Source organism: Enoplosus armatus, chromosome 2 (assembly GCF_043641665.1).
Source record: "Enoplosus armatus isolate fEnoArm2 chromosome 2, fEnoArm2.hap1, whole genome shotgun sequence".
In the NCBI taxonomy this organism is placed as follows: Eukaryota; Metazoa; Chordata; class Actinopteri; order Centrarchiformes; family Enoplosidae; genus Enoplosus; species Enoplosus armatus.
This window is the reverse complement of record NC_092181.1, coordinates 3,206,978-3,231,657: the sequence shown is the minus strand read 5'-3', so window position 1 is coordinate 3,231,657 and position 24,680 is coordinate 3,206,978. Positions and strand designations below refer to the sequence as shown.

Below are 24,680 nucleotides of genomic sequence, written 5' to 3'. Positions count from 1 at the left end.
CTAACTTACATTGTAATTTTATTAGAAAGTGAGGAACTCCTGGCCCTTTGTTAGTGATTTATTAACATTTATAACTGTAGACTTGATTTTTCAACAACCAGAGACATATTTCACATCTGTCAATCCAAACATTGTTAATGGCTTACAACTCATCTGTATAACTATTTATTAACCATTAATAAAGCTCAATGGTTCTCAAGTGAATTAAGGGCACCACAATGCCACAAGAATCAGCATGCTGTGGTGCCTTCTCCACCACTTTTTCCACTGATTGATTTCTTAAGTTTGATTGAATGTCCTACTGTACTTCTTTTCACACAGTTAATTCCATCTGAGCCAAAGCTCCACCACATTTCCCGAGATGGATAAGTTTCGTATGATGTTCCAGTTCCTTCAATCCAACCAGGAATCTTTTATGAATGGGATCTGTGGTATCATGGCACTAGCGAGTGCACAGATGTACTCTGCTTTTGAGTTCAGCTGCCCCTGTATGCCAGAATACAACTACACCTATGGGATCGGACTGCTCATCATTCCACCTATATGGTTCTTTATGTTAGGTTTTGTATTGAACAATAATGTGTCAGTGCTCGCAGAGGAGTGGAAAAGACCCACGGGGGAACGGACCAAGGATCCATCAATCCTTCGCTACATGTTTTGTTCAATCACACAGAGGTCCCTGATAGCACCTGCAGTGTGGGTGTCTGTCACTCTCATGGATGGGAAGAGCTTCCTCTGTGCTTTCAGCATCAACTTGGATATCACCAAGTTTGGGAATTACAGTCTGGTGGCGGGGATGTCAGAGACGGAGAAGATAAAACTGCTGGCGAGGATTCCGTGCAAAGACCTGTTTGAGCACCAGGAAATAAGAGTGGCAGCATCACGATACATCAAGTGTATATCACAGGTAGCCTGCTGATTTTGCATATATGTGAATGGTTTTAAACTGAGCTGTCGATCTTTTGTCAGGGACAGACCCGGAGACAAAGAGGACCATTTTAAAGACCAAACGTCAGTTAAATGGCACATTTGAATAACGCAGGAAGAACTCTGGCCAAAATGTGACAAATACATCCAAATAGAAGTGGCTACTGCTGTTAGCTATGAGCTAGCATGGACATTTGGAAATTTGGGGTCACCAAAGCCAGCTAGCTAACCCTGACAAGACATGTTGACATGTCACAGTAGGAAAAGCACAGGTGTAAATAATAAAATGAAAGATGGCTGAATTCCATTTAGCTACTTCAGTTTCAGGGTCCTGGTATTGCTCATGCTGGATCATTGTCACACTGCCATGGCTTACTGGGACACTTGAATAGAACAGAGCAGATCATTAAAGTTATTAGTCATGTAAAGATAATACATGATTTGTTTTTTATTTTTGATAGTCAAATACACAGCAAGTGTGGCCAAAAGTTGGGAACACTTTCAGCAGGCAATTCTCTAACTTCAGCACAGGCTATGATGACTAAGCACATTTAACTTTCCGTGCTTTATTCCTCAAAAACTCGTCGTTACTTAAATCTCCCCACCCGACTTTGCGCTTTGAGCTCACTGAAGCTTTCCTGTTCGCTTATTAGAGGGATAGATAAGCCTCCAAATTTATTATTCATGGAACTGGGACCTATTTCAATCCGTCCAAAAACACCCACACGGTTTTTATAGGTCTTTGATCAGCCGAAGGGCAATTATACAGGCTTAAAAGTAACGTGTCTCTGAGAAGTCTATTGATATACAGATTCTGTTAATGAGCTATGAAACTGTCAGGAAGGAAGCTCTTACATATGCTTTCGCTTTTTCGATCGCATGTTGTACTATTTGACGAAGCCCAGTCTTCAGTATCTGCAAGAACACCACGTGAAACACTGGTCAGACAGATCTCTGTATATTTTGTTCATATACTGTTGTATCATTTTTGAGTGTTCAGAATGATGGTCATTTCGCTTTACCAACAGATCTAATAATGTCTACATTTTACAGGCTTGTGGATGGATGTTTTTGCTCATGATGACCTTCACGGCCTTCCTGATCCGAGCTATTCGACCATGCTTTACTCAAGCCGCCTTCCTCAAGACCAAGTACTGGTCCCATTACATTGATATTGAGCGCAAGATGTTTGACGACACCTGTAAGGAGCATGCCAAGAGTTTTGCCAAGGTTTGCATCCACCAGTACTTTGAGAACATCAGTGGGGAGATGCATGGATTCCACCATCGCCCCAGCAGGGACGACAGTGACGAAGAAGACGAAGACAAGAAGAGAAGTGATGACGAAAAGCTTCTGGGTATCAGGGCCCAGGATGACATGAATAAAGTTTTATGGAACTGGCACACCTGTAAACCGGCTCTGGCTCTGAGAAAGGAACAAATAGATGGTGAAAACAAAGGCAGACTGAATGGAGAGGCCAATGGAGCAGCAAATGGATTTGTAAAGGGACACACCCATGACGTGGAGAAAAAGGAATGGGCAGTGTATTACAGTAAGGTCTGAAGAGCTCAAAAGGACAAAGAAAAGCTTGAACATCTTTAACTTGCAGACAATTATAATGTTTAAGGAATGGTTTTGTTTCTATACCCAGGGACAACTCTACATTTAGTAATGTATCAAAGTTAGTTAGAAATATAATTTTGTGATTAAATTGAATTAGATTTTTACTTCAATGCATACAACAATATAAATTGAATTCAGCGCAATGCATAGTTTGACTGATGATACAATACTTGAGCATGATCCCTACAAAATGAGATCAATTGAGGTTGTCGTCATATTTCTGGTTCACATACAGTTCAGTTTACTCAGAAGATGTCCAGTACTGGATGTTGTTGGAGTTGTTTTTACTGTTGCCACAACTATGTTTTATCTAGTCATGAATTACTGAAAACACACTGCTCTCTGAGGGACAGAGCTTAGCAACTGAAGCAAACTGAAGTCTGTAAATTCTAGGCTGCAGACGTAGAGCTGCTGTATGAGGCTGATGGTAAAGCATTATTACAACACACTGGAGATTTCTCATTGATAACACAAGTGTGGGGCCACCATAAATATTCCCGGGGCACAAAACAGAAAGTGTTGACGTGGGTCACCTGAGCAAAGCTGCATGCGCTTAAAGCCCCTGCTGCTCCTTGCTTTAAAGCACTGGTTCTCAAACCTTTTCTGTCACACCCTCTTCAGAAGCCGAAAAAAAGTCCATGCGGGCCAGTTTAACAAGAGTTTAGCAATCATGTAAATATATCAACCTGGCTGTTTAAAAACTTTATTATAATGTTAGTTTATTATGCTTTGCAAACACATTTCTGGCGTGAAACCTTGTCAGGAGCAGATAACCCGACAGTTCTACTCTATTTCCAATCAGGCAAACCTATGATTTATGCAAAAACAAAAGGTTGTGACAGCCAAAACAATTTACATGTCGCCAAGAAAACAAGGTCAACATTTGCATCTCTCGCGCCCTCATTTTCTTGCTCTGCTCCCGGTTTCATCACTCACTCGCTGGTCAAACCCTTTTCACTAAAACATTGAGGAGTTGTCTTCTATGTTTGAAATCTCTTACAGCTGTTTCATTACATATACTGTGTATCTTCAGGAGGCTGTTGATACAATGGTGTTTTCGTCATAATTCACAAGAGCGCAGGCTGTTACCAAAACCACCATCCTTCACATGCCAACAATGACAACACAACCCTGTGGCTACGACACGCATCATCTTTGATTCTGAAACCTGTAAACACCCAACAATGCAAGCAGTGTATTAAGGGCTGTGTTTTTGCTCATGCATCTGTGCGGTCAATCCAGCTGTTCCTCGGTATTCAGCAGTAATGTCATTACTGGAGCAGCGGGGGGAGGAGGGTAGGGTGAGTGAAAATGGCATGGATCCCATTGAAGCCCCCCCTCCTCCCTCCCCCTGGGGATTGGTGGAGCAGCACTCCCCTTGACCGTCTCACAGCTCGCCCAGTAGCCCAGCAGCTGTTCGCTCCCTCAGTAAAATTGGCAGCCAGGGCCACTGGTGTGGGGGTGGACGTGCAGGCAACGTCTTTGTCCAGGCTGTGATTTTTCTCTCGGTGTCTCCCTCTTCTTCTCTTGATATTATTTTCTCTCCTGTCTCGCTTCCTCTTCTGATCCCTCTATCGACAGAGATGCTTCCTCCCCTCTTCCCTGCTCTACCTGCCTTGTTCTCCCTCCGCAAAAGAGTGACAGGATGTTTATATATAGATCAAACAAAGCAAACATGAAAAACTATCTGCCGTAGCTCTAAAAATACAATCTGTGTGTGTGTGAAGGAAGGAAATGGTGAGTGAGGTTGTGTCATCTCTTCTTTTGCTGACCTCCACTTCACACAGATGGCTTTGTTTTGGTTGTCAGGACATCAGCCATGCGCATGTTACTGACCAAGGCCTCCCTTGACTTTGCTGCAAATGTCTCTCTTGTCTCCCTCTCACATATACATGCACAGGGGTGTGCGCATACAGACACAAACACATCAGCATGCTTGCAGGCGCCCCATTCGTCAGTGTCTGGCTCATTCTGCCTTCCTTCTGCCTACAGATTGGAGGACAGAGGTAGCGAGGGAGGGCTGAGGGAGAGGAGAGTTGCGAGGCAAAACGGCTGGTCACATGAGCAGAGATCTGTTTACAAACCCAAGGCAGAGCAAGAGCAAGGAGAGGAAGGGAAAGGCGAATTGCAGGCTCTCTCTGAGCACCATTAAGGACTGAAAGAGGAAGAGGGGAAGCCTGCCATGACAAAGCCAGCTGGAGGTGGGAAAGACTAAATACGACACACTTGTGCACACGCACCACCTTTGTCTCTGATTTTTTTCTTTCTGAATTGAGGGAGCAGATGGTTAGAGGGAGAGTAGGATCCCCCCCCCCCCACCCCCCCCACGCACACACATGCTCTGACTGACACACAAACACACACCAGCAAAATACCAAACCCAGCTAGAGGACTGTTGTTGACTGCATGGAGCTGTCCTCACTTTGTTTGGGCTTAGAGGGAAGCACGTCTCTGGTTTCTATACTGAGGAGGAATACCCACTGCAAGATCAGAGGACTGGAGGAGGAGACAACAGACGAGAGGAGAGGGGGATGAGACTCGTGAAAATCCTCTGTTAAAAAAGCAGCTTTGGGAGAAGACAAAGCACAGACTAATGCCAGATAATTACCTTCATTGGATGAGGACTGTCATTTTGAACGGCGGATGTCATTGACTTTGGTGAGGGGACGAGACTGCAGACGCAAAGTGAAGCCAAAGAGGCCCTTTTCTGCAGGAAATGTAAGTATTTCCTGTTACCAAGCAGCCTGTGTTGTTGTTTATGACATTGTGACTGAGTGAGATTCAGCTCTCCACAATAACAACTCCTGAATAACACATGGCATGAGGCATCTGAAAAACAATCATTTCTTCTGACAAGATTTCTTTGTCTCTTCTTCTCTCTCCTGTGATGACATCATTCCCACTGGGATCCAGGAGCACATGAGGTCTTCGGTCCCAGTCCAAACCCCAGTCCCAAATCTCCCAATCTTTACACGGAGTGGTTAATCCAGATTTGGGAATGCTGGGCAGCACAGACTGCTGAGCCAACAAAAACCGCACCTCCCGAAGATTTGTGGAATCTGAGGCAAATCTGAAAATCTTGATGGTTTGTTTTTGGAGGAGCTAACGCAGCCCAACAAGAGAGCGATCCAGCTCAGGGTGACTGAATCCAGGCTCCAAACAGATTCAGTGTCCGGAGTACCGGCCCACGAGCTTGGCTCCTCTCCAGCCTTCTCCTGACAGGGCCTGGATTTACTGCTGCTGCCCTGGGAGTCAAATTTCATGCAACCATTCCAATGGTGTAACGGTAAGTGAGTGGATTTCTCTGCCGTCTGCTAAATACACAAGAGGTGGTAGCACGTGTCCTTACTTGTATCTCATAAACTCAGTTACTTAGTTGCTGGCTGCTATCGTATGGGGTCCACATAATGGATGTACTATGGTAAATTAGTGAGAGAGTGGAGGCCTCAGTTAAAATAAGCCACATTCAAGGTCATGTCTGTTTGACAGCTATGACAACTGAAATTGAAGATGTTAGATTCTCTAACCTTTTTTCTGTTTTGTGACTGTTGACTGATTCTGCAGTGAATCCATGCCTGGTTCATAATTGCATCTCTCATTATGCTACCCTAGGTCTTCCCTACACTACCCACCCCCCACCCCACCCCCCCTTGTAAATCCCCCCAACCCCCAGCCATGTCAAATTATCCAACCCGTACCCCCCACAGTGTGCAAGCTGTACCCATTCATTCACTCTAAAGAGAGACACATGGACATTTAGAGGCTGGCAAGGAGCATCCTTGCAGCAAATTAATAGGAACACATGTGGCCTGTGGAAGTGGGGCTTCCTCTGCTATTGTTTTACCAAATGGTCCTTTAGTCCCCGGAGTTCATCCTATTTAATATACCCCACCCCCTGCCACCTGCAACACACACATACACATTTCTGTCTTACAAACACATGCAGACAGACATCCCTCCATCCCCCAATGCTGCCACACACACACACACACACACACCACACATACACACACTCTACTAGTCATCTCTATAGAGTCTGTGGAACAGATGGCGGTGAGGCGGAAGTAGTGTCTGTCCTCCATGTTTGTCTTGTTCACAGCCAATTAACGGGCAGTCCTATGAGCGCCTCAGTTGCCACCACAGTGCCTGTCACAGCTCCCCAGACACACCTGCACCCAAACAAACACCAACTATTATGTCGAACTCCTCATCAAATATTTTACTGTCAGTAAAAGTCAGTTATTTCTTTCTGTGGAGATGAGCCAGAGTGCCACATACTCATTGTCAAGCAAACATATGGTCAAGTTTTGTATTTGTTGGCAGCCAGAGACTCAAAGCCTGGTGGCCCTAGAAGCATGCCGTGGTACTTTAGATTCATGTTGCAGTTAGTGATTGCATTAACTTTGTAAATACAGCTTTTACCGCTTGCAAATAATAATCATGGCTAACTTTTTCCTTGACAAAGGAAAATTATTTTCACAGATCTTGAGAGCTTAACTGCTCTCTAAACTCATAACAGTGCAGTTGTCTGTACAAATTGCAGCGTCTGAAGTCTGTGCTACCAATTTTGACTTGCACTGTCAATACTAACGACTGTGTGCTGTAGATCTTGGGGAAGCTTTGGCGGTTAAATTGGGAAAGTAAACAATGAAGTTGCAAGACGGGATATTGTTTTTTTTCTGTAGGCTGAGGCTGTAAACAAAAATAAAATACAGAAATCTATAAATATGAAGGTTATGAGGTTAACTGCCATGATAGTCCCACAGAATGACAGTTGCTCCTCCAAATTTATATGAGAAGTTTTTTTAAACTTGTTAATGTGTGTAAATCTGTATTTGCAAACTCTTGGCAGGATGCCTGTGTGGTTTGGGTTCTCAACGCTCTGAACACTACTGCAGCATGACGTCTGACATCTATCACCTCCCGCTCAATGTGTATGTCATTGTGCTGGGCATCGGCCTCTTCGTCTTCATGCTCAGCCTCATCTTCTGCTGCTACCTTTTCAGGTATGTAGAGGAGGTTTGGGAGGAAGATGGACTGGGTGGCTGATAATCTGGGGAGAAAATGAGGAAGGTACATGAGAAATGCGGAAAAAAACAAAAAACAAACAGGAAGCACAAAAAGAGACGTGACATTACCGCAAGAGGGCAGTTAGATATTTTTTGGCCGTTTGAACAAGCATTGCAACACAGTGTGCCACAGCAGGTTAAAATGAATTCAAAGCTACCTTGGTAATAAGATCTTAATATGTGATGATGGCAGCAATCATGTTTGTGTTTATGAGTGTTGCCCTCCAGAGCTACCAAAGTTGCTATATAGTCTATAATTAGAAGAGAAAGAAACCCAAAACATCAATCTATGCTAGTATTTATGTATATATGTACAGTATTTTACAACAGTAGCAAAAGCAAAGTAATTCAACAAAAAAACGAACCAGTGATGAAGAGACAGACTGATCAATCAGCTGGGCCACTACATCGGTCCATATTAGCATATTGCAGATACTGTCAAAGATATGTTTGAGGTCATCTTGAAACTGTGTCTCCAAAATATAGTTTGTCCACCAAAGATCACTGACAAGTTTATTTTTAAACTACAACATATCCTGCTCCATACACTGTACATATCTTGGCCTAATCAATAGTTTATATTAGCAGTGGATCAAATGACTACATGTAATGTGAAAAAGGTTGCTGGTATTGATAGAATTACCACCAACTCTGCACTTCCCCTCAGATCTGCAGAGCCTCACTTTTAGCGCCTTTTGGCTCATTGCTTTGGTTTTCCCGCCCACAGTAGGCAGAGTGAATATTGGACTTATATATATATATATATATATTCATCAGGTGGAAACAAACAAAAGTCTAAATGAATGCTAACGTTGCCCAGTGCCTGCTGGATGTGTAAATAAACAACTGTGTGCTAACATGTTTGCCATATCAACTTTATAAGGTGATATTATGTCAATATTGTATTTAGAGCTTGTTGCGCTGCCCCCATGTGGCCAAAAAAAAATCAATTAGTGCAGATTTAAATCCCAAGTTGTTCAAGTGCTTATTTTAAAAAATGACACTATCATACAACCAATATATCATTATCAGATTTGTGCAAATATTGACGATTATTGGCCTCAAACGTCCAGCTTCAGCCGGGCTGTACAGTGATATGAATAAAAAATTATCAGCTGAGAAATAAATTGCAAACCAGTTTCTATACATGTATGTGGTGCCAATTTAACCACCGTAATTAGAGTGCAGTATAGTGCTGGTTTATATGACTATATAATCGTATAATATAGTATAGAGTTTTGATTAACAACGTGGATGACTTAAGTCAGTGGTTCTTTGTGACCCCTCGTAGCTGCTTGCATGTCGATAAGTTGCGAGTAGTTCAGTGAAAGGGTGATTTTCTCTCCCGAGAGGTAAAACTATTTAATAATTCACAAGTAAGAAGTAAAGCTTGGAGAAAAGTCCAAAAAATAAACATAATTGTCTGCAGCAGCATTTAGTTTTTTCTTATTTTCTGCCTCGTGATCATCTCGCGTGCCCCTTGCCGGGGTCCCGACCTCCAGGTTGGGAACCACCAACTTAAGTTACAGTTGTTACGACAGTCACTCCACCTGTACAGATGTTGTTGTCTCTCTGCCTCTCTCAGGTTGAAACAACAAGGAACGAGGGAGCAGTTCAGCTACAATGAGGTATGTCACTGCTGTATCTGTCACTGTGGGTGAACATGTAACACCAGCTTCTGAGGCAGGTTATAAATACTACTACAGCATTTCACACGGTTATTGTCAACTGTGAAACCTGACACCACCCTTTATAGATGACCTTGACCCCATCCATGTGTCATTACCTACACTCTGATTCGAAAACTGTTAACCCAGCAGGTAGCCGGCTGTGACAGTGTGGTGCTGTAGGTGCGGTGACAGATGGTGACAATGTTTTTAGCCTCGGGGAAGGTTGAACTACAGCTGCAGCTGTCTGTATTATGTGTACTCATGATGATTTTTTTTAAAAACTAAACAACAAACAGCACACCCCACTCTTGCTGATATTTTTAAGCTAGTCACATCAGGACATTGAAGCCATCTGAAGTGTTTTCTGCCAACATAATAGTGCTGACACATCATTCGCCTGACCCAGTGCAACTCTCCTTCCTCTCCCTTTTTCCAACCGTAGGTGGTGCTGAAGGGAGCGAGCAAGAAACTGAGCCTCCTGGGAGTAAGTCACTCTTTTCTGCAAAAGCTTTTACACGCCGCTTGTGCTAAACACACATGTTAAAACCTGGCAGCTGAACACATTTCATGTTACCCCAACGCTGCTGCCGTGCCAGCTCAGATTACCCGTAATGAGCTGGGAGGGTTTGGTTGGTTAACTCAATCAATCTATCCTCTCAGATATGATTAACTTGCTGCACACTCTCAGAGATGTCCCGAAAATATCTTGTATCTCAAATGCAGTCATTTAAAAAAAAAAAGAAAAATTCAGAGTGCCTGCTTGGCTCTCTACTTATAGCAGGATTTAGGACTCCAGGAATAACTGCACTCATTCAAAATGCATTATAAAAAGATCTCTTCTCTGTCTCTTGTGATTCCTATAAGGACTGCTTTTCTAAGTTCTTTCTTTTTTTTCCCAAGGCAGCATTGTCCAATCTCTGTTTTTGCACAAGGCTGAAATAAATTACCTGGAAACATAGTTAAGATTAAAAACATTATTCCTGAACACTGGCTTATACTTGTGTTATGCTCTAAATCTAAATTAAATTGAATTAATTTACTGATAAAATTTGTCTCATTTACAAATAGCAATGTTCTTGGATACAATTAAATCACACGTAAATTAACCTTGCTGTTATTTTTGTTCTTGCAGCAAACCTGTGCGGTGTGTCTGGAGGAGTTCAGGACCAGAGATGAACTGGGAGTGTGCCCATGCTCACATGCATTTCACAAGAAGTGAGTTATTATTATACGTATAAATAAATAGTTCAGAAGTTTGTGAAATACGCTCACTCTCAGTTAGCATACCTGGGCCTTCGCTGGTTGCCTGGCAACCTCACGGTGATGACAAGTCTCCAGGAAGTTAAACACTCCAGCACATAACCCCCGTAAAAGCACAACTTGTTTAATTACACTTTGGATTTTGCACGAACTAAACAAACGAGATGTACAGTGCTAATTGGTGAGCTCTAAGGATGCTGTTAAGTGGATTTTCTTACCCCTCGTCTCCAAGCAAGCTAAGCTAACTACGTACACACTTTGTTTCCCAGAATGTGGATGGGGTAAAGCAGTGTTTTTACATTTTATTTCAAAGACATTTGAAAACATTTTCAACAAGAGCTGTCATGTTGGAAAAATAATTATACTTTGGTTCAAAACTTATTTGATCAAGTGACTGCGAAGTAAATGTAATAGATCTTCACTGATGACTTAATTGCAATGAATATATATTTATCAGCGAGGGGGAGGTAGTCTTTAACGGCTTTTCTCCCTCTTGTTGAAGGTTTATACAGTGCATCTGTGGATGTTTCCTCTTTATTTCCAGCCAATCTAAACAGGAGAGCCACCAGTCTTCATTATCACATTTTGGACTAAATCACCACAAAATTAGTAATAGCTTCCTTTTAGATGAGTGCTGCAGAAAGCAGTAAATCATGCCTCCGGGTGTTACTGTGGAGTTCTGGTAAACTAGATTCTGTTGCTGTTATGTTCAACCTAGCTGTTAATATAATACTGTTTCTGTCTCCTCAGGTGCCTGCTTAAGTGGCTGGAGATCCGCAGCGTGTGCCCCATGTGCAACAAACCCATCCTTCGGCTCCACACAGACGCTCCCCAGGGTGCTGAGGGTCCAATGGACCCAGAGGAGGTGTGAGGGAGCTAGGAAAGAGGAAACCGGACTCCCCTTACAGAAAACACACACATTAAATACACTAGGGATGATGGACAGCGGTCATCTTTAAAGACATCTCACAGGAAATGTTGCTAATGATCCCAAGTGGCCGCCCTGCGGCTGACCTTTGAGCAGGATGCCTTGGTGGGAATTGGATATTGACAGCACCAAAACGATTTGGTCAGATCAGTCAGGGAGTGGGTGGATGAATAGGATCTTTTCATTAAAAAAAATGCTCCTACTTCTACTTCCATATTGCACTGTTCACCAAAAAAAAAAAAAAAAAACATGACAGGAAAAAGGAGCCACATTAGAGAGCAGGATATCATTGCCACTGTCACGGGACGACTAGTGCAGCACTGCCAGAGACCAACAACACTCCAGGCATTGAGTAGGACATCAGAGTACAGGATCAGTATGGATACCTCTAATATCTCAGGGGTGTTACCAATACAGCCAGCACAAACCATGTCACCCTATAACCCCGTGCCACACATGCATCTTCAATACTGCCAATGTAGGTGAAACGCTCCAGCAGTCAAGAGGTAGCCACAACCTCCGGCTGAAACCAAGACCAGCGGGATTACAACCATGACGATTTAAGTAGACAATATTGTTACCGATTGTGTCCCAGGCCCTTTCCTTTTAAAAAGAGACTGATAGAAAAACTAGTCTTGCCTGTATGTATTGTATGTAAACATGTCCCTATATATTGTTATTTTGTATTTGTTGCTTTTAAATAAAATGTCACGTAATGTATTGTAATAGTGTTGGACTTATTGACCAGCCGGCCGGATTCATAGAAAATGCTCCCACAAACGTGTAAAGGAACCTTTAATAAATCCATTCAAAAATGCAGTGAACTAATAAGCCAGAACATGAATCATTCTCTTCACGGCTCACACTCGTTATAGAAAATGGACTAATATGAAGTTGATGAAATGTTAAATACCAGTTTGTTTTTAACATTTATAGATGATTGCAACCTACTTTACAGAAGGTCTGTTGTGTTCTGCAACATTACAGCATCAAACCCAGACTTTCCGGTTCCAAAGTCCCCCCCCAGTCCACAACAATAAAAAAAGCTAAATTACAAGCTAAGAAGATCATTTTCAAGAGGGACCTGTATGAGCGTCCGGGGCCACAAACACACGTACACAATGTGTGTATTATTGTGTGTATTTGGTCATTAGTTGGCAGCCTCGGTGCCTTTAGCTTCCACAAACTCCATGGCCTTCTCTTTGACTGCCTGGATGCTCTGCGGGGTGCCGTGTTTCTTCTCGTACTCCAAGTAGCGCTTGAAGAAGAACTTGATCTTTTTCACTGAAACACTCAGGTGGATCACACGATCAAAGAGCGCCCTGCAGGAGACAGGAAGTTGGAGAACTCCATGAAGCACTCTTTATGTGTGATCGTGAACATAGTCTTTATACACTTAACCAGCTCACTAATGTCAGCAAACAAGTAAGGCTGATTAGTTTACATGCATATTTTAGCAAGTGTGTTTACCTATTTATGAACAGAGATGCTACAAGGAATGAAACCAAATGTGTTAAATGTGACAATGGGAGGGGGGGCAGAAAGAAAAGCCAGGCCTTTTGCTCACCTGACTTCCTTCTGTGATCCATGTTTGACCATGAGGTCGATGAAGACGGACCAGAGGTCTGTACGTTTCGGGTAGCTCGTCAGGACTTTGTCAAACATGGCGCGACCTTTCTCTGCATCACCATAACGGAACTCCAGCTGAGCAAACTTGCCAATCACATCCACACCTGAGAGGAAGCATGACAATGAATAAAGGTTAAAACCTGTGGAGACACACAGCTGGGACATTCAAACACACACACACACACACTGCACTCTGACACAGACTGCACAGTATATATATATATATATATATATATATATATATATATATATATAAACTGGTTCGTGACATTATGTCTCATTATGTCAAGCTGTCTTACTTTCTTTGGAGGGCAGACTCTTCAGCGCCCTCTGCAGGAGAGAACTGGCAGCCTCACTCTGACCCTGCTGCAGCAGAAAGGTCCCGTAACTCAGCCACACTGCCTTACTCTGACGGAAACGCTTCACCATCGTCTTATACAGGCCCTCTGCCTCCTGGACACAAACATAAGACAGAGCAGATAACACACACATACACAGAACACAGTATTTCAGCATCCGTCTCAACAAATGGGCATGAAGTATAAACTAAGGAAAGCTCAGATGCGTCTGGTATTTAAACACTCAGCGGATCGTACCTTATTCTTGTCGGACTTTGCGTAGATGTCAGCCAGCTGCTGGTACACCGGCATGGGCTCACAGAACTGCAGCGCCCGCTCAAACACTTTCTTCAGGGTCTCCTCTGTGCCGTACATGTTCTCCAGGTTCATCAGGGCCACCCACACGTTCAGCTTCTCCTGCTCTTCCCTGGGCAAAAAAATACAACCATCTGTTGTTAAACTGTGCCTTCATCCATCAACGCAACCATTTATGTAAACATAGCAAGCCTATTCTAACAGATATGGACACACTACTTTACCTCCTCGCCCCAACAGATACCATTACTACTATCAATCATTAGGGATGATACAAAAGGTTTAGGCCAAAAAAATACACAATTACAATGACATTAAAAAGTTTATTTCTTTCTGCTGTCTTTTGAGAGTCTCTGCAAAAACAAATGTATTATCTTGATGACGCTCACACAGTTGAATAACTTTTTAAAAATGTATCTATAATCCTATCAATCACCTGAAGGAGATGGTTTTGAGGGCCCTCTCGGCGACGGCCCGGGCCTGCTCGATCTGGGTGGCCTGCAGATGGTGAGCCATGTACTGCAGCCAAAGCAGGGAGCTGTTGGGCGAGGCAAGGAGCAGGCGCTCGAAGGCAGCCGCATCCTGGGGCTGCAGGCTCGGATCCATCAGCTCGGCCTCCCGCTGCACCAGGGCCTTCTCTGCCGCCTTTTTCTCTTGCTCAAGCTCATGACGAGACTTCTTCTGGGGCTGGTAGAAGAGAGCATCCAAGACAAGAGACAGGAAAGAAGACGAGTGGTGAGTTTGCTACATAACAAAAGACTTACAGAGATCATCTTTGAGCTGCATACAATAACACAACAGAACGTTGTATTCCTTTAATAACCCTAAGACTATATGTGCAGCTTTATGGTCAGCTCACCTTGCTGCTTGTGTCTTGGTCCTCTCCGTCACTGAAGTCCCCCTCCGGCGCTGCAGAGGCCGGCTTGAGGGAGCTCAGTCCCACGTCCCAGGAGAAACCTGCTGCCACCTGCAGTCTGGATGGACCCGCTGAGCTGTGCGTCACCTGCTGAGAGAGGGGAGGGGAAACTTCAGGTTCCAAATCTATGGAGGTTTGTAAAAAAAAAAAAAAATAAATAAAATACTGAGCAGCAGTGTATTCGCCTACTCACAGAATCCAACTTGGGTTCTTCTTCGTCTTCGTTATCCTCCTCTTCTCTGAAGTACACCTCCACTCCACTGTCGCTGTCATCAGTCTTTGCTTTCTTTGTTTTCTTCTTCTTCTTCGGGAGCTGGGACTCTGCTTGTTTCTGGCAAATGGAACAACAGTAAAGAGCATCAGTGACCATCCGGCTGCAGAGTTTCAATGACAGAGATCAATGCAGCATTTATTACTGCCAGAGCAAAGGATAATGCATGATTGATAACGGAAGAGGGCATTGATCTATGTGGAAGTGGTTTTCCTATATTGAGTACTGTTCACCTCCAGGACCTCAGCAAACTTAAAAGGCTGAGTAGTGAGTCATCTACAAAGATTTTACTATTTCATGTAAATCAGGAGGGAAGGAAAGAAAGTTTGATGCGAGTGAGAAAGGAAACAGAGGCCGTTTGCTACCTCTTCGCTCTCAGACAGTGTGCGCTTCTTCTTCTTCTTAGTATCATGTTTCTTCTTCTCCTCTCCGATCAGACGAAGCGGCAGACCGAGAGATTCTGGAAGGACGTCTGGCTTCCCGGTGTCCTCTGGGAGCAGAGAGAGGTTGACCAACACCTCCTCTTTGTCAATACTGAGGACGAGAATAGAAAGAGCTGCAGACTAAAAATGACACGATGACGGTATCGATTCTATAAATGGTCTTATGTAAAGACACAATATCACATGCATTAAGCCACTAGATCCTTCCCGTTTGTCCAAATCAATTCCTGGTGTCTGCTATGATGATGATTCTTTCTTTTTCAAACACTTTACAACCACAGAAGGGAGATCTGTGCTTTCTGTACCTGAGGATCTTGGTAGTGAGGAGGGTGTTGGGAGGCAGGTGCTCAGAGAGGACCTTGTGGCTGTTGACAAAGTACTTGGTGGACTGCTGAAGTTGGGCTCTTCCTGTGATACTCTTTGACAACCTGGAAGACAGACATGTGAAATAAGGACGTCTTCAGGAACATGAGTGGATATATAAGTCATTCATAACTGCTGAAATAACTTCCCTGAAACTACATTCTCCAGAAAAATACGGAGCACCTTTTAGAAGTTCACATGTTTCTGTGGAGTTTAAATATGGACGTACTACCTTTCCAGTCTGATGCCGAAGAACGTTAGCGCTAAATTTCAGTGCTGGATGGATTTCTCAGTTACCTGATGAAGACCCCCTGCTCTCCCACAGACTTGACGAAGCCCCTGATGATCTGGCCTGCCTTCAGTTTGAGTACAGACAAAACCTCCGGGTCCTTTGCAGGCTTGGCCTGCTGTGGGTTCAGCCTGGAAGAGCAAAGTTGCAGTCAACCGCATGTTGTAATAAGATACATGTAATATAAAGCCCTGTTGTTACAGAAAATCACAAATGCAATGAACCTCGCTCATACCTTGATGGACGTAGAGACAACTGCCACTTGCCATTTTCATTCCCAAGAAGGAAACACCTGAAACAAAAAGTCAAATCAAAATGGGTTCTGAAGTCTGATGGTGGTACCAAACATTTTTCAATTGTAGCTGCTGATAGTTGATATTCTGTGCCAGCAGTTGCCCATAAACGTATTCTGGGCAGGGTGGGAAATCAGTGTTTACAACCATGTCAACTGGTAACGAGTTCATTTTGTTTGGCCTACACTACACTGATTCTGATTCAGTAAAAAAGCTTTTGTTTCTTTTAGGTTCACACAGATAGAAGTGGACCACCGTTTGTGATTGAAATAAAACACCTGGCTTGATATACGAGTCTACCTGTGGCTCAGACTGTGTGCAGCACACATTAAAAAGGCATCTACTGACCGGAGCAGCTGATCCTTTCTGTACCCGTCCAGGGGGTTCGGCCTGTAGGCGTCAGCCAGATCGGTGACAGCAACAGTCCCCATGGCGCCAAAGGGAAGTTTGACCAGGAGGCCAACTTGTGGCTGAATATTAGTCACCATCCCCAAAGAAACACTGTCTTTCTCCAGTTGATGGACACCTGGAAAACAAAAAGGAACCCAGAAGCCAAATGAATTGTTGTCTGTTTTTGGATTTGATAAACAATCTGAAGCAAGAGCTACAGATACAGATACTAAAGCAGAAGAGCCAACAATGATTAGAAACTTCCCCTACCTGTGAGTGATAGCACAAAGCGTTGAGGGTTTGCGTTCACTTCTACCACTTTGGCATGGACTGCTTGGCCCAGCTTGTACAGTTTCTCTGGGTGGCCGGCATCCTGAAAATAAGCAGAATTCAAACAATTAAATTACAGTTCATCTAATTTTCACTTTATAACCTCGTTCATTTTCATTTTGATGATCACTCGAATGTTAAAAATGCTCCTGACATGTGGATGGAGCGGTAAACTTACCTTTGGATCAGTGATCATGGCCAGCAGTTCAACCGTCCCAGTGACACAAGGATCGGTGGTGACCTCCAAAGACTTCCTCTCTGGATTAAACTGGGGGCAGAAGCATGAACACACTGAAGACCTCGACCTTAAAGTTTGATTTATTTCTGATTTGTCGAATTATGATAAAAATGTACATTTTGAGGAAACTGCCAGGAAGAAATACAGCAAGTTACTGCAAGCCATTATGATTTCCCAAACTCACCTTTGATACAAAGCATGTTATTTCTTCCCCGACCTTATAGCTGTTTAGTTTTTCTTTTGCTGTAACTGCTTTAAAATCTGCACTCTTGTCCAGTTTGCTGCAGAGAGAAAAGAAACAGAAACTAATAAATCACGATATGTGTTGTGGGATGAGAACAGATAAAAATACACATCTAAACTAAAATATTAACCGTAGTAACGCCACCACAGCTTTATGTGATCGTAATTAGCATTTTTAATCTCTCTGTACAATATTGCAACAAAAAGGCAGCAGAAAATAAATTTACTTTAGGATTAAATAATATTCAGGTTATCCTGCATTATACAATGTACAATGAGCTGTACCATACAATTACCTGGGTCTAAGTGTGAGCTCAGGGATGGTGTATGTGACTTTAGGATGGGAGAAAGGCAAGAATCTGAAATAAGACAGTTGAAATTCATTTTAAATTCAATACAATTTAATCCTCACATTCATCTTTACATTTTTACAGTTGTTTTAAGATTAAGAATGGAATAAAAACAACATGACAAAAGTAGCTACATGTAATAGGAAATGTCTATTCAGACCCTCCGGCAGTACGTACCTGTGATTGGAGGCTTCTCGCCCTCCGATGACCCTGGCAGTGACCACGCTGCCCACTTTAACCGAGGACGTGGGGAAGGATCCCAGACACACTTCTGAGACCTCCACCACCTCAGACACGTGCACGCTGCCTGAGCTTCCGTCCTCTAGTGTGACCTGAATGGAGGTAGGCTTCACCGCCCGCACTTTGCCCTGCACCATTTCACCAAAGCGGTGACCCTTGGAGCCCGTCTGGTTTTCTGAGGCCATGAGCTGTCGTTTTGGTGCAGTGCGCGCCCACGACACCAGAGGGAGCCCCTGCACTTCCTGACAGCTGGCTTCTATGACCTCAACGGCCAAATTCATGCCCGCCTTCAGCTTCTCCGACTCGGACAGAAATACCTCATTCAGGTGGTTGCTCACTTGGATCAGAGTCAGCTGTGCCGAATCATCCAGTGAGATGACGGCAAAGTCTTTGTCGATGTGCTGCAACGTCGCAGTGTACTTTGATCCTTCAGTTAACTGTGAAAATACAAATGAAAACACAGATATCAAAAGGTCAATAACTACACGAGATGATTATGATTCAACTCTATATGAGTGCCCTAACCTTTAATATAAACCATCTACATTTGCGTGCTATCAGAAAAAGCAGTGTTGGGAAACAGTTCAGTCCAACTTTCCATAGCACCCAAAAAGTCAAAACATTGTCATTGTTTCGAAACAATGGAATGGCATTTGGGAAAATACTCACAGATTTCTTCTTCCCCACCAGCTTGGAAAGCATGGACACATGGACACATGCTGACAGGATGTCAACATGGAGGAGGACTGCACTAACTTTCTGTCCTGGGGTCAAATTAACACCTGGAAACACGGCAGCCAACAGAAAATTAAGTTACTAACATAAAGTGATTTTGCAATAAATAAATAAATAATATGTTAAAGCTAACAATGTAATATGCGCCCGACGACACAGAGAAATCCTCTCTGTAAGGGGTGCGACACACACTGGTTTCAATTAGGTGAGAAGCAAATTGACTTGACCTTGTTTTCTGTCATCTGCCTACTCTCTGTAACAAAGGCTTAAAATGCCCAAAAATACTTCATTATGGTTTATTGATAAGCAATATTTAGACAATTTGTGTTCAATAATGCGGTACCATCACTTACCACATTATTTCAGTTGATGCAATCATACCATGAAAACCTGATACCCGTTTCTGTTATGCATGTCAAGACGTTGCAAGAAATGTATGTGATGGCAAAGACCAGCGTTTTCGTCAAGAACTTCTACAAAGGTTTCTGGTCATATACACACCCATGACCTGGTGCTTGGTGGCCAGTATGGTAGCACTGACTAAATCATCAGACTTAAAGGTGGCACCACTGTCGTTTGCAGTATCTACTGTCAGCTTCAGCTTCTGACCGACAGTCAGAGCAGCCAGCTTCTGGCGAAGATCAATGTTATCTGAGAGCAAAGACAAGATATGATAGATAATGAGAGGTTGGACACTGACGGCAAACTTCAAGAATCAAAATATCAGATTTTTATTGAAACTATTAGCAAGAGGCAACCTTTTATCAATGTGGGCAATCATCACAAAACAAACGTACAGAGAGCGATCATACCTCTCATGGCTAACATTTCAGTCACAGCTCTTCTCTCCTGCAGACCATTAATGAGTCTGGTCTGGGCATCACCCTCTGGAGATGTGACCTCAGAAATCTTCAGCGTGACCAGGAAGCGCCGCTTTTCCTCGTCCAGGTTGGTCACTTTAGCAAACACCGTCTGGCCCAGCTGGAAGGCAGTTGTCGCATCACTGATGAACTTGTTGGACATGGCCTAAAGAAAATAAAGCAGAGCAGATGAGGAATTTTAGTAGGGGAAGCAGATAAACGACTTAGAGGGGGAGAATTTCAAGCCCTTTACTCACCGACTTGGGTGCAAGACCAACAAGGCCATATGGGAACTCTACAAAGACGCCATAGGACATGATGTTCTTGATCCAACCAATCAGCAGCATTCCAACTGTGATTTCAGAGAAGTCCTTGGCAACCACTCCTTCCTCCAGTGACCACCTCACTGTTGGTTTTTTGGTGAGATTCTTCAACAGAGGAGCAGCTAAGGAAACAGAGACAACTTTCCTGCTTTTCATAATTAGGAAATGTGTGAATTTACTTCCCGATGAAAACCAAAGGCCAGTAAACATTTCACACTGCAGATTCAAAGAAAGTAGTGTTTTCAGTTGTGATCAGGTTCACAGACTTGTTATGCGCAGGATACAATATTCTGTTTGTTCTTGCTGTGGCAGATGAGATTTGAGATGTTGTCTCCCTCTTGCAGGCTCTCCCACAGCAGAGGGCAGTTGGATATGTGATCAGAGAGGTGCATTGTGGGTAGTACGGCACGGATCTCATCAGGAAGGATGGCTACCTCCAGACCGTTGACTGACTTTTTCAGCACCTTGGCCTCCAGCCTCTACAAATCACACAAATACACATGTTGAGGCCAAAATATGATAAGTTCAGGTATAAAAAGACAAAAAGGCATGAGGTCTTTGACTTACCTTCCCCACCTCACAGTCCAACTGGGGCTTGGCAGCTTCCTCAGTGTCTCCCTCCACCGCGGCCTTAAATGACAGCACCATCTTCGCCTTGTCGGGGTCACACTGAAGAACTTTAGCCTTTAACACCTGGACAATCAACGAAAGCAAACTTATCTGAAGCCAAATAGTTCACAGTCAAATGCTTGTTGATAATGGTTCCCAAACATCTTGAAGAATGACGTTCATCTGCGTTCACACTGTTTGATCTCCTCACCTGCCCCACATAGAAGACCTCCTCGGGGCTGATGATGGGCTCTGAGCTGAGCTCTTTGAGCGGCACCAGGCCCTTGACGCTGTTATAGAAACGAACAATGCAGCCAAAGTCTTTGATGCAGACGATGTAGCCGTGGGACACGCAGCCAGGACGGGCATCAGAGTAGCTGAGGAACAATGGCAGGGAGCTTTCAACCAGGGCCTTCTTTCTGGTCAGGTACAGCTTCTTATTCTCTGCCTCTACTGACAGCACCTGGGGGAGCACGTTCACACACAAACACAGAGGAACAACACAAATGACGATCTGACAGACAGTTAAAAGTGCAAATTTTATTCTTGTGGACAACAAAGTCGAGAACTGGACTGACCCGACATCTGATCTTCATGCCCTCCATGTATTTCTTCTCTGGGTTCTTAAGGATGATATCAGACAGGTGGGTCCGGGGCACCAGGCCTTTAATGTGGTCAGACAGATGCACCACCATGCCAGGATTCAGCAGGACTGACACTGTCCCCTTGGAGGGAAAGACACATCAAAAAAAGACAATGTGATACAGACAGAAGACAGCAGAGAATGAGTCCTTATGCTAAGCTAAGCTAAGCTAAGCTAAGCAGCTGCTGGCTGTAGCTTAACATTTAACAGACAGATACTTCGAGCTTCTTATTTAACTCTTGGCAAGAAAGCGAATACGCGTATCAAACTATTTCTTTAAATACAATTGATTTAAATACACATTCAGATGTGACTGGATTACTTTAAGACGCAGAAAGAAGAATTGTTATGCACAAACATCTAAGACATCAATAACGGGGATTTCAATAGAGAATGTGTCCTTTTTCCCCAATAACTAAAAAAAACAACAAATTAAATGAGTAAATACATAAAAAACATTTGAGGTGTACAGTGTCAGTGTCAGTGTACAGACAGAAGTAAATATCAGACCCAAACTGATAACAGCTACATCCAAGTCACATGTGTGACAGGGCACCTCGAAAAGTGGTGATGCTTTATTCTTACCTCCACAATCTGACCGGCCTGAAGATCATGGTATCTATAAAAAAGCCTCTTGATCACACTCCTGAAATCAAGCAAAAGAAGGTTGTCAACACATCAGATTAGAACAGAGAGGTCCATGCCTACTATGGAATAAGACACACATGAGGTCTCACATACTTGCGCAGACTAGCAAAATGAATTTGGTCCATGGGGCTGAAGTCCAGGATCCTGCAGGTGTGCTCAGACCTGGCCAGTACTGCGTTATCATTGGCTGGCTCACTAGACTCCTTCAGGTGGTTCCTCTGTCAAGAAGGACAAATAAAGTTATCATTATTGAGAAATTAAATAAAGTTCTTCTTAACCGTCAAAGTAGGTTTAAATATTTAAAAAGGCATCACCCTGACTCACATGTACAAAGGCCAACGTTTTGTCTGGCAGTTCCAACATGGCTCCAGACATGTGGTGCATAGCAGCCACCTTGCAGTCCATCACAACCTCACCAATGCGGTCCCCTCCAGCAGGAGAGGGGTCAATTGTGGTCACGGGCTGAACAAGGTAGCTGCGCAGGCTCAGGCCCACCACACGGGTGGATGGCTCCACATACAGCACGCGGGCACACACCTGGGTGGATTGATGCAAAGTTTATACCCTACACATTGAAACACCATTAACTGGTAACACTTCACACACCATGTAGGACTATTATATAATAAGGTGCATTTCAGTTTCAAAGAATATCTATCAGAGAGACCAGATCAGAAAGATGACAACAATGACAGACACAAAGTGATGCGCTGCTTTGTATAAGCCATAAGGATCCATGCGCCAGCTCAGTTTTACCTGGGTTCCCACGGTGTAGCTGGATGCCTGTTTTGGCTCCATGTGGAGAAAGTCCACCTGGCCACTGAAGGAGGACAGGAAGTCCAGGATCAGACCATGTTTGGTCACCTGCAATACCAACATGTGGACTTTATTAAAATGAAACATAGCTACCACTGAAGTTGTCATAGCGACTGCAATGACAGCAATAGTAGATGGGCAGAAGTTGTATTCATTATCAGAATCAAAAAATTCAAAACTAAAAGAAAAGTCGTCTCTACCTTTTTGATCGTAGCATTGACCACAAGACCAGGCAGAAGGTTTGTGAGGCTCCAGCCCTGCTCGGAGTCAGCACAGGCCTGGGCGATGGTTGGGGGGCTGACGGAAAGGCGGACCACACGCCCATCGTTCTTTACATCTTCCACCTGAGATGTCACACACTGACCCACTTTCAGCTCTGGACACATGAGAACACACACATGGTTGAGAGATGTATTGACACTTCTTTCCAATCCATTACTTTTTGAATATGTTTGATAAAAGCTGGAAAACAACTTCACGGTCCAGGTGAAGCAAAACGCTCCCCTGCATCAGAAAATATGAGATAATTTCCATGACTTCCTCAGCAAATGACAAGCGAACTGAAACACTGCGTCATACCTTCCGGGTTGTTGTGTGTCTCTTTTGGTGCTTTCTTGGGCAGGAAGGCTTTGGTTCCATTGATGCCAATGTCAACAATGAAGCCATGATCCTCCACACTCTCCACACATCCACTCAAGACCTGAGTGGTCACAAAATAACATTACTATAAATTGCTGGATAAAAAATAAACAGGGAAAGCTGAATGTTAAAATGTATAAACCAAATATTTAACTGAAGATGCTCATTAATGGCTCACCATGCCAGCTTTCAGAGAGCTTGAGTTGAGAGCCTTGTTGACCAGCTTTGGATTTGTTGAGAGCTGGATGCTAAGAGAGCCTCCTTTGGATACATCTAACTTGGCAACCACACACCTGATCAACATACCAGAGTAGAAGAGGTGTGGCAGAGAGCAGATCTCCTGTGAGGCAAAAATAAAAGACAATTGTCAAATGATTGTACACACAGCATGGACTTCATTGTACATCATCAATGATATGGCCCACCACGACAACCCTTTAGCACCTTCAACAGTGTATTTAAATCATCGCTCCGCAGGCCTACCTCTGTATCAGCTGAACTCAGCTGCTCGCTGAGCAGCTTGGTGTACGGGTCACAGATGTTCTTGATGCTGAGGAAGCCTTGCAGGCCACAAGGCAGGCTGACTGTCACCTCAAAGTCTGTTACCTCCTTCACACAGCCCAGCATCAGCATACCCTCCTTCACATACTGGGAAATGCAAAAAGGACACACAATACCAAGTCAGATACCAGGCTGAATACCTTTTAGATTCACAGCAGTGCCACACTGAAAATATTTTACTGAGAAAATGCATCTACTTAAACACACATTTAACAATTCATAAATATACGTTGGTTCTTGACAAATGTATTACCTTGATATGTAGAATTTCCACACACTTGGCCTCTGCGTTCAGCGTCAGACCATCTTTTTCTTTGCCCGTCTTTTGCTTCTTGAGCTTCTTGCCGTCCTCCTTGACCGCCCCCTTTCTCTTCTTAGTTTCTGCTTGTTCGTTTGCAAACTGCGAGAGAGGACATTTTACGGACACCTTATAAAGTGAGACTAAGTATAAAAAACACATGGCAAACTTCAGGGTATGTTCACTTAAGTAATGTACTGATTGCGTGATAATCCTCTTTCTGGGGATAGTCATATAACTGATACTCAGTTCTATGAAGGCTTTTGGATAGATAGAGAAAGATAGAAAAGAGAGGAATTCTACCTGGAACAAGTTGTCCACTTTTGTCCGCTGCACCACTATTTTACTCTCAGTGGGTTTCTTTGCCGTCCCTCCACGGGGGAAGTCCTCCTCTACAGATTCCATGTTTTTAAGTTGTTTACA

General features: G+C 43.5%; 3 protein-coding genes across 3 annotated transcripts; 2 read left to right on the top strand and 1 right to left on the bottom strand.

The window, feature by feature from the left end:
• Positions 1–361: 361 nt before the first annotated feature.
• calhm1b (calcium homeostasis modulator 1b) lies at positions 362–2,490 on the top strand. The gene is made up of 2 exons (XM_070926436.1): positions 362–907; positions 1,981–2,490. The coding sequence occupies exons 1-2, from the start codon at positions 362–364 to the stop codon at positions 2,488–2,490; spliced, it is 1,056 nt and encodes a 351-aa protein (XP_070782537.1).
• Positions 2,491–4,649: 2,159 nt separating this feature from the next.
• Positions 4,650–12,197, top strand: LOC139294766 (RING finger protein 122). The gene is made up of 7 exons (XM_070916685.1): positions 4,650–5,268; positions 5,464–5,836; positions 7,403–7,556; positions 9,205–9,247; positions 9,732–9,773; positions 10,422–10,504; positions 11,300–12,197. Exons 2-7 carry the CDS (start codon positions 5,812–5,814, stop codon positions 11,418–11,420), a joined length of 468 nt encoding a protein of 155 aa, XP_070772786.1. The 5' UTR covers positions 4,650–5,268; positions 5,464–5,811; the 3' UTR covers positions 11,421–12,197.
• Positions 12,198–12,266: 69 nt separating this feature from the next.
• pdcd11 (programmed cell death 11) lies at positions 12,267–24,662 on the bottom strand. Its single transcript, XM_070916673.1, has 35 exons — positions 24,561–24,662; positions 24,213–24,359; positions 23,882–24,046; positions 23,577–23,738; positions 23,339–23,459; positions 22,960–23,135; positions 22,700–22,807; positions 22,268–22,480; positions 22,037–22,161; positions 21,881–21,941; positions 21,231–21,377; positions 20,864–21,115; positions 20,611–20,736; positions 20,328–20,522; positions 19,978–20,148; positions 19,673–19,886; positions 19,362–19,511; positions 18,795–18,907; positions 18,063–18,562; positions 17,832–17,894; positions 17,477–17,573; positions 17,233–17,322; positions 16,995–17,097; positions 16,683–16,860; positions 16,277–16,333; positions 16,050–16,172; positions 15,695–15,817; positions 15,312–15,480; positions 14,869–15,006; positions 14,619–14,765; positions 14,196–14,446; positions 13,703–13,871; positions 13,406–13,559; positions 13,045–13,210; positions 12,267–12,799 (listed from the first exon to the last, which is right to left on the bottom strand). The coding sequence occupies exons 1-35, from the start codon at positions 24,660–24,662 to the stop codon at positions 12,628–12,630; spliced, it is 5,448 nt and encodes a 1,815-aa protein (XP_070772774.1). The 3' UTR covers positions 12,267–12,627.
• Positions 24,663–24,680: the final 18 nt, after the last annotated feature.

Excerpts from the sequence above, each read along its gene's own strand:
- calhm1b (XM_070926436.1), top strand. The coding sequence starts at position 362 with ATGGATAAGTTTCGTATGATGTTCCAGTTCCTTCAATCCAACCAGGAA. Across the intron at positions 908-1,980 it reads ACATCAAGTGTATATCACAG|GCTTGTGGATGGATGTTTTT; the intron begins GTAGCCTGCTGA and ends TACATTTTACAG.
- LOC139294766 (XM_070916685.1), top strand. The coding sequence starts at position 5,812 with ATGCAACCATTCCAATGGTGTAACG. Across the intron at positions 9,248-9,731 it reads AGCAGTTCAGCTACAATGAG|GTGGTGCTGAAGGGAGCGAG; the intron begins GTATGTCACTGC and ends TTCCAACCGTAG. Across the intron at positions 9,774-10,421 it reads AGAAACTGAGCCTCCTGGGA|CAAACCTGTGCGGTGTGTCT; the intron begins GTAAGTCACTCT and ends TTGTTCTTGCAG.
- pdcd11 (XM_070916673.1), bottom strand. The coding sequence starts at position 24,662 with ATGGAATCTGTAGAGGAGGACTTCCCCCGTGGAGGGACGGCAAAGAAA. Across the intron at positions 21,116-21,230 it reads GCATGAAGATCAGATGTCGG|GTGCTGTCAGTAGAGGCAGA; the intron begins GTCAGTCCAGTT and ends GTGCTCCCCCAG. Across the intron at positions 18,563-18,794 it reads TGGTGGGGAAGAAGAAATCT|TTAACTGAAGGATCAAAGTA; the intron begins GTGAGTATTTTC and ends GTATTTTCACAG.